This window comes from Sorex fumeus, unplaced genomic scaffold (genome assembly GCF_029834395.1).
Source record: "Sorex fumeus unplaced genomic scaffold, SorFum_2.1 ptg000033l, whole genome shotgun sequence".
NCBI lineage: Eukaryota > Metazoa > Chordata > Mammalia > Eulipotyphla > Soricidae > Sorex > Sorex fumeus.
The window spans coordinates 3,447,064-3,461,522 of NW_026606090.1; the positions used below are offsets into that span (position 1 = coordinate 3,447,064).

The 14,459-nt window shown below is 53.0% G+C and overlaps 1 protein-coding gene across 3 annotated transcripts in view; it reads left to right on the forward strand.

The window, feature by feature from the left end:
- Positions 1-14,459, forward strand: part of PDE5A (phosphodiesterase 5A) — a 101,908-nt gene that overhangs the window by 84,602 nt on the left and 2,847 nt on the right. For all 3 annotated transcript variants that reach the window (XM_056116936.1, XM_056116938.1, XM_056116937.1), the window contains exons 12-19: positions 379-525; positions 1,790-1,915; positions 3,631-3,725; positions 8,564-8,651; positions 9,549-9,649; positions 11,011-11,088; positions 12,591-12,654; positions 14,364-14,438. In XM_056116936.1, the coding sequence (XP_055972911.1) occupies positions 379-525; positions 1,790-1,915; positions 3,631-3,725; positions 8,564-8,651; positions 9,549-9,649; positions 11,011-11,088; positions 12,591-12,654; positions 14,364-14,438 (774 nt within the window). The remainder of the gene's footprint in view (positions 1-378; positions 526-1,789; positions 1,916-3,630; positions 3,726-8,563; positions 8,652-9,548; positions 9,650-11,010; positions 11,089-12,590; positions 12,655-14,363; positions 14,439-14,459) is intronic.

Genomic DNA, 14,459 nt, shown 5'->3' on the forward strand with positions numbered 1-14,459 from the left:
CACTTTCTCAGTCCGAGGACTCTGTGTTCGATGCTTATCCATCATCCCCATCCAGCTTGGCCCCTACCCCCTACTTCCCCCCGACCCGCCCTCAGCATGGGCCCCTTTGAGCAGGTAAAAGTGAGCAGAAGGTACGACCAGAGGCGAGGGGTATAGGGTCACTTCCCCTGGACTCAAGAGCCCCACTCCCCACACCCTTTTCCCACCAGCGGGACCCCCTCTTTTCCCGGTGGAACTAGTCCTGTACTGAAGACATTCCCTAATTCCCACAAGAGAGTGAGCACGTGTCGTGATCCAGCCCCCAGCGTGAAAGGACTCTGCGTGGCTGCACCGACCCCAACAGCTTCCTTTCATTTTCTTCTGCGCCCCCGGCCTCAGGCTGCTGTGGTCCCCTCCGCCCAGACCCTGAAAATCACTGACTTCAGCTTCAGCGACTTCGAGCTGTCCGACCTGGACACAGCCCTGTGCACCATCCGCATGTTCACTGACCTCAACCTGGTGCAGAACTTCCAGATGAAGCACGAGGTAGGCACAGGGCGGGCTGCTGGGAAGGACTCTGGTGCCAGGAAGCCGTTCTGGGTTCAATCCTTAGCAGTGGGAAAATAATGCTACTCGTTGCTTAAATAATAGTAGCACTGTTTCACTGTCCTCCCATTGTTCATCGATTTTGCTCTAGCAGGTACCAGTAACGTCTTCATTGTGATAGTTCTGGTTACTGTTTTTGGCATATCAAATATGCCACAAGGAGCTAATAATAGTAATCAGCTGAAAATATATTTTCTAAGCACTTTGCTTTTCCAGGGCCATGCTGTATTTATTGCTTCTCCCAGCAAGTAGTATGCTGGGAGAAGCACATACTTATTTTTACAGTGTAATAAATCATTCAGAATTGCAGAGAGGGGGCTGGAACGATAGCACAGTGGGTAGGGCGTTTGCCTTCCATGTGGCCAACCCGGGTTCAATTTTCAGCCATCCCATATGGTCCCCTGAGCACCACCAGGAGTAATTTCTGAGTGTAGAGCCAGGAGTAATCCCTGTGCATCGCTGGGTGTGACCCAAAAAGCCAAAAAAAAAAAAAAGAGGCACAGTGCTCTCCTATGCTGACGCAAACACAGAATAGCTGTGCTGAAGACTCAGTATCCCTGGACAGTGACTCGACTTTACAGACCCCTTGGAAGATGAATCAGACCCAGCTTGGGATGCTCCTGAGTCTTTGTCCCGATTCATATTTGGAAGAGATTTTCTTTTCTGAATGTTGCCGCCAGTTTCATTTAGGATGTATTATGTAAAACAATGTTGATAATAATAACAACAGTAACCATGCTATAGCTTGTCCCAGAGATGTAGCCTCCTTGAAAGGAGGCAGATTGCACATGACAGTTCAGGATCTGATGCTCAGGTCCTGGGATGCGGCTCCACGCTGCCCCACTACCCGCAGGACTGGCGGTGAATCCCCAAGTTTCCTAGTGTTGTCCCCACACCAGGTTGGCCTGCCCCCTACAGGCGAAGTCGCTCATCACCTCTGTTTCTAGACTCACTCTCAGTGAGAGATGATACCTTTATGCCGTGTGCCAAAGCCCAGTCTGGGCACTGTCGTATCTCGGATCTCATGTGGATGTGGCACAGTGGCTCCTGCTAGAGTCCAACAAGGCGGGGCCCATTTGTGCTTCGTGAAGGGTGGAAATAGTCCTGAGGTCCCCACAGTGGGGAGTAGGGGCCAGGATGCTTCACCCAGGGCCTGGCACCCAGTCAAGGAGCTGTCGTCACCGACGGACTTTATTTCCCACAGGTTCTCTGCAGGTGGATCTTAAGCGTTAAGAAGAACTACCGGAAGAACGTGGCCTACCACAACTGGAGGCACGCCTTCAACACGGCACAGTGCATGTTCGCCGCCCTGAAGGCTGGCAAGATCCAGGTGGGTCACTTCGAAGGCCACTGTTTGATTGGGTTTTGATATTTTGTTGTTTCATAAGTTACAATGTATTCTTTCAGGGACTTTTTTTCTCCCCCCCCTTAATGTTTTCATAACAATTGTACATAATACTTGGTGTCAATTACTAGAGACTAAATCGCAAAATACACATTTTGTTTGAAATCTGTTGATATTACAGTTTTTTCATTCTTTTTTTTTTTTGAGCCACACCTAATGTTGCTGAGGGCTGCACACTCTGGCTCAGTGCTCTGTGCTCAGTGTTCAGGGCATCGCCCCTCACTGAACCCGGCCTCCTGGATGCAGAACACAGATCCATCCCTCTGAGCCATCTCCCCGGCCCTATTAAAAATATATTTAAAAGAATGCCCAGTTAACCGGAAATAGTCTTTGGGCAACTAATTACAGACTTCCTTCAGAGGAAAGCCGCGGCAGTAGCAGAAGTATCTTATTCCCTGGATTCTCATTCTCCTGCCCCGCTACTGAACTGCCCTGGACCTGCTTGAGGCAGGCATCTGTCTTCGTGGATAAATCCAACATCTCTACCACATTTACTCTGGCACTATGATTTTTTTTTACAAAGACCATTTCATAGAAAGAATGTTGCTTTCATACACATTGACCAGAGGCAGTGGACACAGACGATCAATATGGAAAAGTAATCAGGTCTTTCCAGACCCAGTTTCATCCATGTCTCCATCGCTAGATTCTGACTTCAGGAGCCAAGTCCAGGAAAGTGATTCCCGGCTCCCATCCAGGCATCTTTAACTAAAAACATCTGTGTTCATTTTTTTTTGTTCACTGCCTTGAGTGCTCCAGGGCCACACCTGGCAGTGCTTGGGCTCAAACTCTTGCTCTGCAGGGCCTAGGCTCTGTCACTTGAACTATATCCCCAACGTGTGTGTGTGTGTGTGTGTGTGTGTGTGTGTGTGTCACAGCCTTTAACTCACTAGACCAAAAATTGGTGGTCATGGTCCAGGAAGCCTTTGAGACCCTCTAATAGTGTTTTGGCTGCCATGTAAGAACTAGAGCCACCTCCTTCTGGAGAGATGGGAGGTGACACATGTCACACCACTGACAGCAGTCGTTGCTCTTTGCAAATAATGATGCTAACATGTTGTGTATCATAAACATCCTGTGCTGGGGCAGGGGTGGCTGCAGAAGATGATCATTTTGACTTGCGTTTCCTTCTTTCTGGGGGTTTGTTACTATGTGAGCCCGCCGTGCTGGGGACCACCAGGGCCTCGCCCCGCCCCCCCAACCCACCCCCATGGTGCGCAGGAGGCTGCACAGGGGAATAGTCACTGTGCTGACTTGGATCCTTATTCACTGACTTCTGTTCCCCCTTTAGTTGGAGCACTGTGATTTGTGACACTGTCGATGACAGAGTTCCACATATCCCCTCGGCCCCAGGGTCCTCGTCCCGCTTCCATTCCCTCCTGGATGGGCTGACCATCCAGCGTCAGACGAATTTTGATCATGGGAGGCACTGGATGCATGCCTGTCTCTCAGTGGTGGGGGAGACGATCCCATGTTGAACCGCAAAGCGCCCCTTGGTCCCCACAGACTAGACGCGAGGGCAGAGCCTCTGTTCCACTAAAGCCACGTAAGGGGGAGACGCGCGCACTGCTGGCGAGAGGGAGGGGTGCTGTCTGACCTGAGCTGTCTCTGCTCTCTCCCACATGTTCGTGGCCGTGCAGAACAAACTCACAGACCTGGAGACGCTGGCGTTGCTGATCGCGGCTCTGAGCCATGACCTGGACCACCGCGGGGTGAATAACTCCTACATACAGCGGTAAGGTGCCCTTCCCCGCTCCTAGGTCGCAAAGCCATTGGCAGCAGTGTTTGATGGTGCCATGTGCCTGTGGGCCCCTAAGTTAGTCACTCTGGCTTTATTAAAGGAAAACGAGAAAAGCAATGGAAGGCAATATTGGGTGGGCAAGGCTTCTGCCCCAGAGTCGCTTCTTTGCTGGAGGTTTTGGTGAGATGAATCCACAGACTGGAACTCATGCTCCATCCCCAGCCACTGCATGGCCCTCCCCCCTGTACTGACCAGAATGATGGCCAGAGCACAAAAAAATAGGTATATTGATGTTGTACATCTTCATTTCACTTGGTAATCACTGAAAGTGTCATGTCAGTGCGGCCGGCTCAGGAAGGTCACTGGGGCTCCAGCAGACGAGTTGAGCAGGGGCAGAATTTTATCCCAGGATGGGAAAGATCATATTTGAAGTCTCCTGTCAGATCTGGCTTCACACGCTCCCTTTGCCTCAGAGTGCTTGGGGGACCTCGGGCAGGGAGAAGCTCCTGCTAAACCTCCGTTTCCCTGTCTGTAATATGGAGATGATGGTTTCCCATCCCATGGGTGATGGGAGTATAAAATGTCAGGCAAAATGCTGGCAGAGAGAGGCTAGAGCAATAGCACAGCGGGTAAGGCATTTGCACTCAGAAATTAATCCTGGCGGTGCTCGGGGGACCATATGGGATGCTGGGAATTGAACCCGGGTTGCTGGCAGGGAGGGGCCAGAGCAATAGCACAGCAGGTAGGGCGTTTGCCTTGCACGCTGCCGACCCGGGTCAGAACCCCATGGGGACTGACTCAGAATCTTTGGACAGAAGTGGCAGGTCGCCTTACAGTCCATACGGGACCTGGACGGTGATAGTGGAGATGCGAAAGGTGACATTATTTTTCACCGGGTTGTTCTGCACCACTCCAACTATTGGGATTTTCCGACTGCTGTTCAAGCTCAGAGCTGGGTATCTGCGTCTTACTCAGCTGAGCGTTTCTTAAGAGACAAGAGGTTCCACTGAGTGCTAGATCCCCTAAGGACGGTCCAGATGTCTGTCCGCTGTCTGGAGGGAGTTTCAGAAGGCGCTCTAATCGCATTCCCTTTATCTAAATAAACGGACAACTTCATGCACCAAGAATTGTCGCGATGTAGCAGCCAAATCCTCTGCTGACCTTTGATGGGAAAAGACCATCGAGCCCCGGCCGGCATGCCGGAGACGGCTGTTTCCGCCTTAGATTTCTCATTCTTGGGACAGCAGATGGGAGATGGCCGTTATCCCCTGTGGTTGGGTCCGGAGCCTCACTTTGGCCCGGGAATAATTATGAACAGAACAAGGCACGGAAAGATGATGCCACCCAGAACAGAGCGTGGCCCGTGTTGATCACGGCACAGCTGGTGCTGGCGGTGCTGAGGAGGCGGGAGATGGGTGCTGGACTTGTTGATGACTGTGGTGGGTGTGTAGGAGGAGCCGGCATTGGGGCCCCCCTCCCTCCTTCTAAGGACTGAGCAGCCCACCTCTGCCCAAAGATGCTGAGAGGACAGATGCTTTAGGAAATCATCCTGCCTTGCTATCAAGTGAATAACAACAAAAAAAACTCAGCTATTTCCCCCCCCCCCCTTTGTTTATTTAAGAATAATTACCAGAGCAAACATCTGGAGAAACATCATCTTCTCATTAAAAATGAACGTCCTGGGAAAAAGCCATAGGTGGTGGTGTTTTGTTCACATAGCCCACCAGCCGCTAACCAAGCAATAGTAACAGAAAACAAATAAAAGGCATCCCAAAGATTTTTTTCCCCTATATTCCTGTGATTTTGAAGAGAGGAACCAGGATTTCCTTTCCCCTGTGGTCTCTGAATGGTCCTGCCAGTGGGATGCTCTGGGGCCATGGCGAGTACCACGAGCATCACAGAGAGCCGCATCTAATGAGCTCGGGGCCAGAGAGGCTTGCAGTGTTCAGGCAGACACTCAATAAAGAGCCAGAGTCAGCCAAGGAAGTCAGAACTGAACATCCACCAACTGTTCTTCCCCAGCACATTGTAACAGCAGCGTGTGTCCTGTCCCACGGTGGGCTGCACTGTCCTTGCCACCACGAAGCAGAGAGCAAAGCCTGAGAAAAGCACGTTAGGAACAGGGCAGGGCACAAGGCATGCGCGGGCTGGAAGGCAACAACACTGCCCGTGTGAAGCCGTTTCCCGCTTGAGGCCCACGGTCCACATGCGGCCACGTCATTGGCTTGACTGGATTGAGCTGGGGCTCTGTGGAAACAACAGATGAAGCGAGTTTCAGGTAGGCGGAGAGTGAGCACCCCCAGCAGGCAGGGGCTCAGGGAGGGAAGGCCGGCTCCTGTCCCCAGGAATTTCCCTCATAGCCACAGGGGCATGTCCATGAGTCTCGGAGTGGCCGCAGCAGGAAGGCCCACCGCAGTTCAGAGGGCGGTGCTGGAGGGGTCCCACTGAGCGGGCTCAGCGTGCTGACCCACAGGGCTGTGAGGGGGACTTCAGGCCACGGAGACAGGACAGATGGATGGATGGAGGGTGTGAACGAGGAACACTGCCGTGGGTTGGGGAGAAAGGTGAAGGGCGGGTTTTTAGTGAGAAGCAGGCAGGCCCAAAGCAAGAAGCTCTGGGGGAGCTTTCCACTGTGTGGTGATAAGATTCCAGCTGTGTGTGACCTAAGTTTCCAGGTGTGTGATGAGAAGTTTCCAGGGGTGTGGTGACAAGATTCCAGATGGTACAGAAGGTTTCAGGTGCGGTAACAAGGTGCCAGATGTGTAGTACAGAAGATTCCAGGTGTGTGGTACAGAGGTTTCAGGTATGGTAACAAGGTTCCAGGTGTGTGGTACAGAAAGTTCCAGGTTTGTGGCAACAAGGTGCCAGATGTGTAGTCCAGCAGGTTCCAGGTGTGATAATAAGGTTCCAGGTGTATAGTACAGAAGGTTCCAGGTATGATAACAAGATTCCAGATGTGTGGCAACAAGGTTCCAGGTCTGTAGCGACAGGGTTCCAGGTATATGATCCAGAAGGTTCCAGGTGTGTGATGAGAGCCCGGTGGCGGAGAGAAGAAAGACTGTCCCCTCTTCCCTCTGTCACTGCTCTGTTGTCAATGATGGGCATACACTCATGTTTTACTCTGGTGCTTGCTGGTGTTCATACCCCTTTAGCTGGGGCACTTCCTGGCAGTGATGCTCCCTGGGGCTACCACAGTGCTCGCTGGGGGTGGTGTCCCGCCCTGGCTCTGGTGCCCACACACATCTGGCTTTGGTAAGTGGGGGGCGGTTTGCGGTGTCGGTGTCGGGGAGCCCAGACAGCAGAGCTGCCAGAATGGGGTGGGGCGAAGGCATGCAGCACAGGGGACCCGGCCCACAGCTGCTTACCACCTGGCACTGGGCCATCGCCTGCCCCTGAGAAATGATGTTTAATTTAATGTTGAGCAGCTGCTTTTATGCCTGAGGTAGGGAAAGCTGAGAGCTCCTGGTCTGAGAAACCAAACAGTGACGACAGCAAGGATGGAAAGAGCAGGGGTGGGTGCGTGCATGGGGGTGTCTGCAGGGGTGCCGGGCATTTTTAGGGGTGCGTGGTGTCTGTGGAGCCATGGGTGCATCTTCAGGGGTGTGGAGAAATCTGCGGGGCCTTGGGAGTATGTGCAGGGGCGCGCATGCGTCTGCGAGCACATTTGAGAAGGATGCAGGGCGAAGAAGGAAAATCCTAAGGGCGATGGTGGTTAGGGCCAGTGACAGGATCAAACAAAGCTCGTTCACTCTGCCCGCAGACGTCTGCTGACATCAGGAGTCTGTGTTGAGCTTTGGGGGCAGGCGAACTGGAGGGGATGAGTAGGAGCAGGGTCCAGGGGCTGGGTGGGCATCTGGGCAGGAGAGAGTGCCAGGGGCCGGCTTGTGTGCATCTGCCAGCCAGGCGGGGTCTGAGCCAGAGATCTGAGAGAATGATGACCCTGAGGTCCAGCCTGACCTCCCACCACAGGCCACGGCCCCAAATCCAAAGTATCTCGAAAGACAACAGTGCTGCCAGCTCTGTGTTTGTCCATAGTGTAATAGCCACAATAGGGAAGTGACCCAAATGCCCAGCAACAGATGAATCGGCCACGGAGTGCGCCCTCCACACAGTGGGACACTGCAGTTCAAGGACCGCTTTAACGAGTCAGGCAGTGTGCTGGGACAAGGGCAGAGCTAGAGTGCATCAGGGGAGTGACCCGCGTCAGGAGAGAGGGAGAATGAAGAACCACTCGTGTGTGGGACTGAAGGATACATCATGAGGTAGAGGAAACATAGCTGGCACACTTGACATTCGTTTCAGATTTTAAATTAACGGCAATTGGGGCACAGCTATTTCTCTTCCTTCTTCCCTTCTTTCCTCCCTCCCTCCCCCCCACCTCTGTCCATTATAATCAGTATTCAAACCAGTGATATTGATTGTTGGGACTTGGGACTGGCAGCCGGCAGGATGGCACTGCAAAAGCAATCTGATTTCTTTCTTATTTCCCAGAGATGCCCTCATGCTTTAGCCAAAAGAAAAAAGGGTTTAACAATTCTGTGGCATGCGTCTCTAAGTCAGCAATAAAAAGAATTCACCGCAGGGCCACGGGGCCAGAAGGATAGCACAATGGATAGGGCTCTTGCCTTGCACACAGCCAGCCCACGGGTTGATCCCCAGCATCCCATATGGTGCCCGAGCACCTCTAGGAGTAACCCACAAACCTTGCCAGGCGGGACCCCAAACAACCACCACAAGGCAGGAGCTGTTGTTATCCGAGAGGAATTGCCCAACGGGCGGGTCCATGAGGCGACTCACGCTCTGCCCTACCTCCCTCCCCATTGTGTCCTCAGGAGCGAGCACCCGCTGGCACAGCTCTACTGCCACTCCATCATGGAGCACCACCACTTCGACCAGTGCCTGATGATCCTCAACAGCCCGGTGAGTCCGAGGCCGTCTGGGCCTCCTCCGAGTGTGATTCCAGCCCTGCTCCCGGACCGGTGCTCGCGCTCACTTTGCTCCCTTCTGGGGCAGGGGGCCGAGCCAGGGTGCTGGTTGTCACCACATCCCTCCCCCACACGGGCTTCTCTACCTATTTCCCAGTGTCCCCATTCCACCCAAGAAATTGTTTGCGGGGGGCATGGGGGTGAAGGTCACACCCAGGGGTGTTGGGGGTATAGCATTCCTGGCTTGGTACCCAAGGTCTCTTCCTGTGCTGCAGCCGCAGGGAGCTGAGAGGAATCTCTGGGGCCCCCCATGGGGGAGAAGGAGCCCTTTGAGCTGCCTCCCCGGCCCCCACCCAAGGGTGCTCAAGCAGTTCCTGGCACACAGGTATATAGAGGAGGCTACAGGCCAAACGTTTACTGATTGATATTACACCGTGAAGGAGTTATCTAATTTTTTTTTTGTTTTTTTATAATTTGGTTTTGTTATTTGGGGGTTATCTTATTATTTGGTTATTTCTTACTTTTTAATTATTTTTTAAATTTTTTATTTTGCTTTATTTTTTTATTGCGGCTCTACCCGGAAGTGCTCAGGGCATACTCCTGGCTCTGGACTCCGGGTTCACTCCTGGTGGGCTCAGGGAACCAGACCGGGTGCCAGAGATTGAAGCTGGGTCAGATGCATGCAAGTCAGGGACCCTACCCACTTGCTGTACTGTGGTTCTGGCTCAGAAATTTCTTTTTAGATGAAAACTTAAGAACGCTCTGGGGGTTGCAACCCACACTTTATGCATTGAGACCCCCAGATAACCAGAGCATTGCAGCTGCCAGGTGAGGGAGATGCCCCCCCCCCCCCCCCGCCCATGCCCAGCTCACGAGGCATCTCTCCTCACAGGGCAACCAGATCCTGAGCGGCCTCTCCATCGAGGAGTACAAGAGTACGCTGCGCATCATCAAGCAGGCCATCCTCGCCACCGACCTGGCGCTGTACATCAAGTGAGTGCCCGGCCCACACCTGCTCTCCTGACCCCGCAGGGGCTGCGGCAGGCAAGACTTGTCAACAGGGCTAACTGACACCCATGACGCCCAGGCAGGCCACGCATGGTGGGTCAGGAAACATTCTGGCCCATGATGGGCCCTGCCACGGGGCAACATCTGTGCTGCTGGGCTGTCACACCCACACAGAGGACCAGGGTCTGGCAGTGTGGTGGATGGGGGAGCTAGTTTCCCGGGGCCCGAGGAGAGAGCACTGTGGCCGGGAGGGCTCAGTCACTGGGGGCTTTGCTCCCGATGCCCGGAATTGGGAGACACTGAAGCCCACCCTGTCCTTTTCCGTCCTGATGAAGCAGATGCAGTTCATGGTTTCTTTCCTCATGGCTAGTGGGACACCTGCAGGGCAGGGTGGGTAGTGCTGGCTTTGCCTCTCAGAAATGGCCATTAGGCACACACAGGTGGCCCTGGCCAGAGCGGGGGGAGACCCCAGTGGGTTTCTGCCAACTCTGCCTGCACACAAGTGGCAAATGTTGGGCGTGGCCTGCAGGAGGCGCTTCAGGAACCGGTCATGTCGCAGACACCGCTTGAGGCCCTGAAGGCGCATCCCCCTGCCACACTCACAAAGGGCAGAGGCCATGCTCCTGGCCTCCTTTGCCCAAAGCAAACAGAAACTGAATCAGGAGCTGGAGCCATAGGACGGCGGGCAGGGCACTTGTCTTGCATGCGGCCAACCTGGATGCCCTAAGCCTGCAGGAGTGATCTTTGAGCACTGCTGGGTGTATATACACACACACACACACACACACACACACACACACACACACCAATTTCATAAATCATTGACATCAAAGTTTTACCTTCGTATTATTTTCGTAAAACCACACTCGACTCAGGAGTGCTATTATTGGTGATCTGTGGTTGAAAACTTGGTGAAGGTTAGTATCTCACATAAAGAAATGGTCAGAAGGCAGAGGTGAAGTATTAAGTATTTTGCTTTATTTAATTTGGGGAGGCGGGTGGTTGGGTTACACTCAGTGATGCTCAGGGCTTACCCCTGACTCAGCAGTCCAGAATTAATCCTGGCGGTGCATGGGTGACCATATTGGAATGCCGGGAATTGAACCAAGGTCAGCCACATGTAAGGCAAAATGCCCATTATACTATTACTGCTCCACCCCCAGTAGTAAAGACTTTTGAATAATAAATTTTATATTGGGCCTTAGGTTAGGAAAAGATCTGTAACAGACCCTCCCTCCTACCCCCCCCCCCAAAAAGCCTTTTATTCTGTCAGTCTTTGCAAATAGTTGGCCAGAGGTTCATTGTAATTAATTCACTCACCACCTTCTTTTCCCTTTATTTTCAAGGCGGCGTGGAGAATTTTTTGAGCTTATTAGAAAAAACCAGTTTAATTTGGAAGATCCTCATCAAAAGGAGTTGTTTCTGTAAGTCTGTTTACTGCCCCATTCATTTTCATCACCATCAGATTTCAGTGCCATCATCTGTCACCGGGCATGTCTCAGGGGCTGTCACCGTCATCAGGTGCTCTGCAGAGGGCTGCTGGGGACATTTCCTTGAAAAAGAGATGAATCTGCTCCTTCATGGAGGAGCCCCGCCTGCCCAGCTGTAGGGATGTGTCCCTGCCAGGCCTGGGGGTGGGGGTGGGGGGTGGGTCCCCTCCCAGTGTTTGGAGAAGTGGAGTGGCCATTTGGTTCAGGGAGGAAGTAGAGCACAGCCTGTGCACATGGACTGCCCAGGTGCTGCCTGGCCCTCACCGTCCAAGGCACTGTCCAGCATGGCCCATAGAAAGAGAGACGGAAACTAAGTTGCCTCGTAAGGACCAGAGCAGGCAGGTGGCCGTGAAGGGCTAGTGTCACCCAGAGGCGCCTAAGCGGTGACCCAGAGCCTGTCCAGATGCATTTCTGCTCCTCCCACCCCCTCCCTCACACCAAACTGCTGTCACTCCCTTGGCTCAGGGCATTAGAAAGAGGGCAAGGGCAGCTGTGAGGGAGAGACACAGAGGCCCCCAGCCATGCTTGCTGCCAGCCGGACCCCGTCATTGCTCAGGTTCTCACCAAACTCAGACCCTTGTGGCAGGAGGTGGTTTCTGGAATTCTCCGTGGACGCGCATTTCAACTAGAAGGGTGGGTGTCTGGAGAACCCAGCCTGCAGGAGGGCTGGCATGGTCAGACCCAGGACAGCACAGAGGAGAGAGTGCATGGGGGAAGACACTCGTCCTCCCCTGAGCACTGCTGGGTACTTGATCCCCTGTACCCTGGGCCAAGCTCAGCGCCTGCCCCCTGAGCATGCCAGGTGTGGCCCAACCTCCAGGCCCCGCCCACCAAATAGGACAGTAGAGAAACATTCTGTGGTGGCACCAGCTCGGCAGAGTAACCCTGTAGGCTGGCATTGGAGAGAAGGTCTGGGCTTTACCACGAGTGTATCTGGACGGCACAAATGGCCATTTCCGCCAGGCTGGTTAGGGGAGGAAGGAACAGGTACTTGGCCCAGATGGTGTTTGGGGGACACTGTTTTCCCTGGAAGACTGGGTCGCACACACACACCCCCTCTGTCCCCAGGAGATGCTGTTTAATCAGTCTAAGGCTGGTCCCCTGGGAGTCACTGCTCAGGCCAGGCCACCAGGAGGGGCCTGTTGACCCTAGAGGGCCTGTGGCTACCCTCTGAAGGCGAGCAGGAATGAATGTGTTGGGTCACCTGTCACCGAGACGGCAGTAGCAACTGGGCACTGGGAGAGGCAGCCCAGTTTGTGCCCATGGCTGACCATCCCTCAGAGTGCTAGTCTGGGCAGTGATGTGCCTGTCCCGAGACACTCGGTCACTTGCTTTGTCTCCTGCACGGGCCCCCCTGGAACTCGGCACACTCTGGTCGTCTCTGGCGGGGTCTGTCTACAAGGCAAGGGCTGACTGGGGCCATTGTTCCCTCACAGGGCCATGCTGATGACGGCGTGCGACCTTTCGGCCATCACGAAGCCCTGGCCCATCCAGCAGCGGGTAAGGCAGTACGACATCAGGTTAGGCGACGGTGTCCTCTTGCCGGTGACCCCAGTGTTTGGGGGTCAGCATCTTGAGTTTTAAGTTGTAGCATGGATGTAGATGGGGTCTCTCTGGGCAGACACAGGAGCCGTGAGGGCCTGGTAAGCCCACCCTTAGCCTGTTCCTTCAGGAACTGCTGGTGCAGGCCAGGTGCCACCTGTGTCCTGCAGCCGCCATGCTACAGGGCTGGATAGAGACTGTGCCTGCCAGGAGAAGGCTGGAACTTGCTTTCTGATACCCTCGGTCCCCCACCAGGGTCAAGTTCAGAATCTTAACCTGTACCCCCATAAGTTGAGGAGTACCTGTGGAATGATCACCAAGATAATACTCAAGTGTGTGGGGGGAAAGGTTGAAAATCATGTATATTGTTCACTCTCATTTCTCTAAGATGGCATAAAATAGAAATGTATAAATATATAATTAGAATTTTTAAGAACTAGGGAAAATAAGATCACATATAATTTGTGATTTCCTAACAGGGGAAAAGGAGTAGCATGGTGGAATTTGAAGCTAAAGGGTTAAAGGTGCTTAAGATTTAACTTAGAAACTATGTACATTGTTTTTTAGATTTTTCTGTGGAGTAGCCCACAGCCAGCAGTGCCCAGGAGGCCATATGCAGGGCCGATTACCCAACTACAAGCCGCATGCAGGGCAAGGCCCTATCGGCTGTGCTTTCTCTCCCGTACAAGATTTTTATAGTTATTAACCTTGAAGGTGATACAGAGCTCATCTGGTTCGCACACCCACACTGATAAGGAACTATTTCATTCCAGGTGACATTAGGAAGGGAACTCAACCATTTTGGAGCACGGCCTAGTTTATAAACAAAAAAAAAAAAAAAGGTTCATAACATTCTGTTCAGCCCTTGAGTTTAGTGGTGACACGTCAATGAATATTCACTATGTGGGTCACTGTCACTGTCCTCCCATTGTTCATCGATTTGCATGAGCAGGCCCAGTAACATTGTGAGACTTGTTACTGTGTTTGGCATATTGAATATGTCACGGGTAGTTTCCCAGGCTTTGCTGTGTGGGTGAGATACTCTCGGTAGCTTACCAGGCTCTCCAAGAGGTGCAGAGAAATCGAACTTGGGTCGGTAGTGTCGGCCACGTGCAAGGTAAATGCACTACCCGCTGTGCTATACCTCCTAAAACAAAATTCAGCAACACATTTAATGACATCACAGGAACTCAGCAAAGTCCTCACCATGTACAGGTGCAGGCAAAAGGAGCAATGCATGCCAGCACCACCCGGATGGCTCATAAGGGCCAGGTTACATGGAAAAAGGCTCAGGTAGATGAAAGGGAAGCAAGTCAGCGGTCACTGGGTATGACTTAACAGACACCATTTTCCGGTTTGCCTGGGAGGCCAGTTGTGAGTTCATCGGCTCTCCATACTGATGGGCGCCCAGGACTTCTTTCCCTGCTGACCCTGGGAAATAGCATTGGTGTCCTGTGGTTTCCTGCTCAGAGAGCACCGTCTCTGGGCTCCGTGAGTAGCACGCACTGAAAGCAGATGAGATGTACTTCCTTTGACTCTGACTACCTCGTGCTAACTTTCCGGACGTGGTAGAAAGCTACGGGTTTCATAGCTGCGCATCACCCAGCGTTGCCGAGCTGAGCATGGTGCACTTCTCTGTGCCTGAGCTCGCGTGTCCTTTATTCCAGATAGCCGAACTCGTTGCCACTGAGTTTTTCGACCAAGGAGACAAGGAGAGGAAGGAACTCAACATCGAGCCCGCTGTAAGTGTGGGGCCCGCTGCT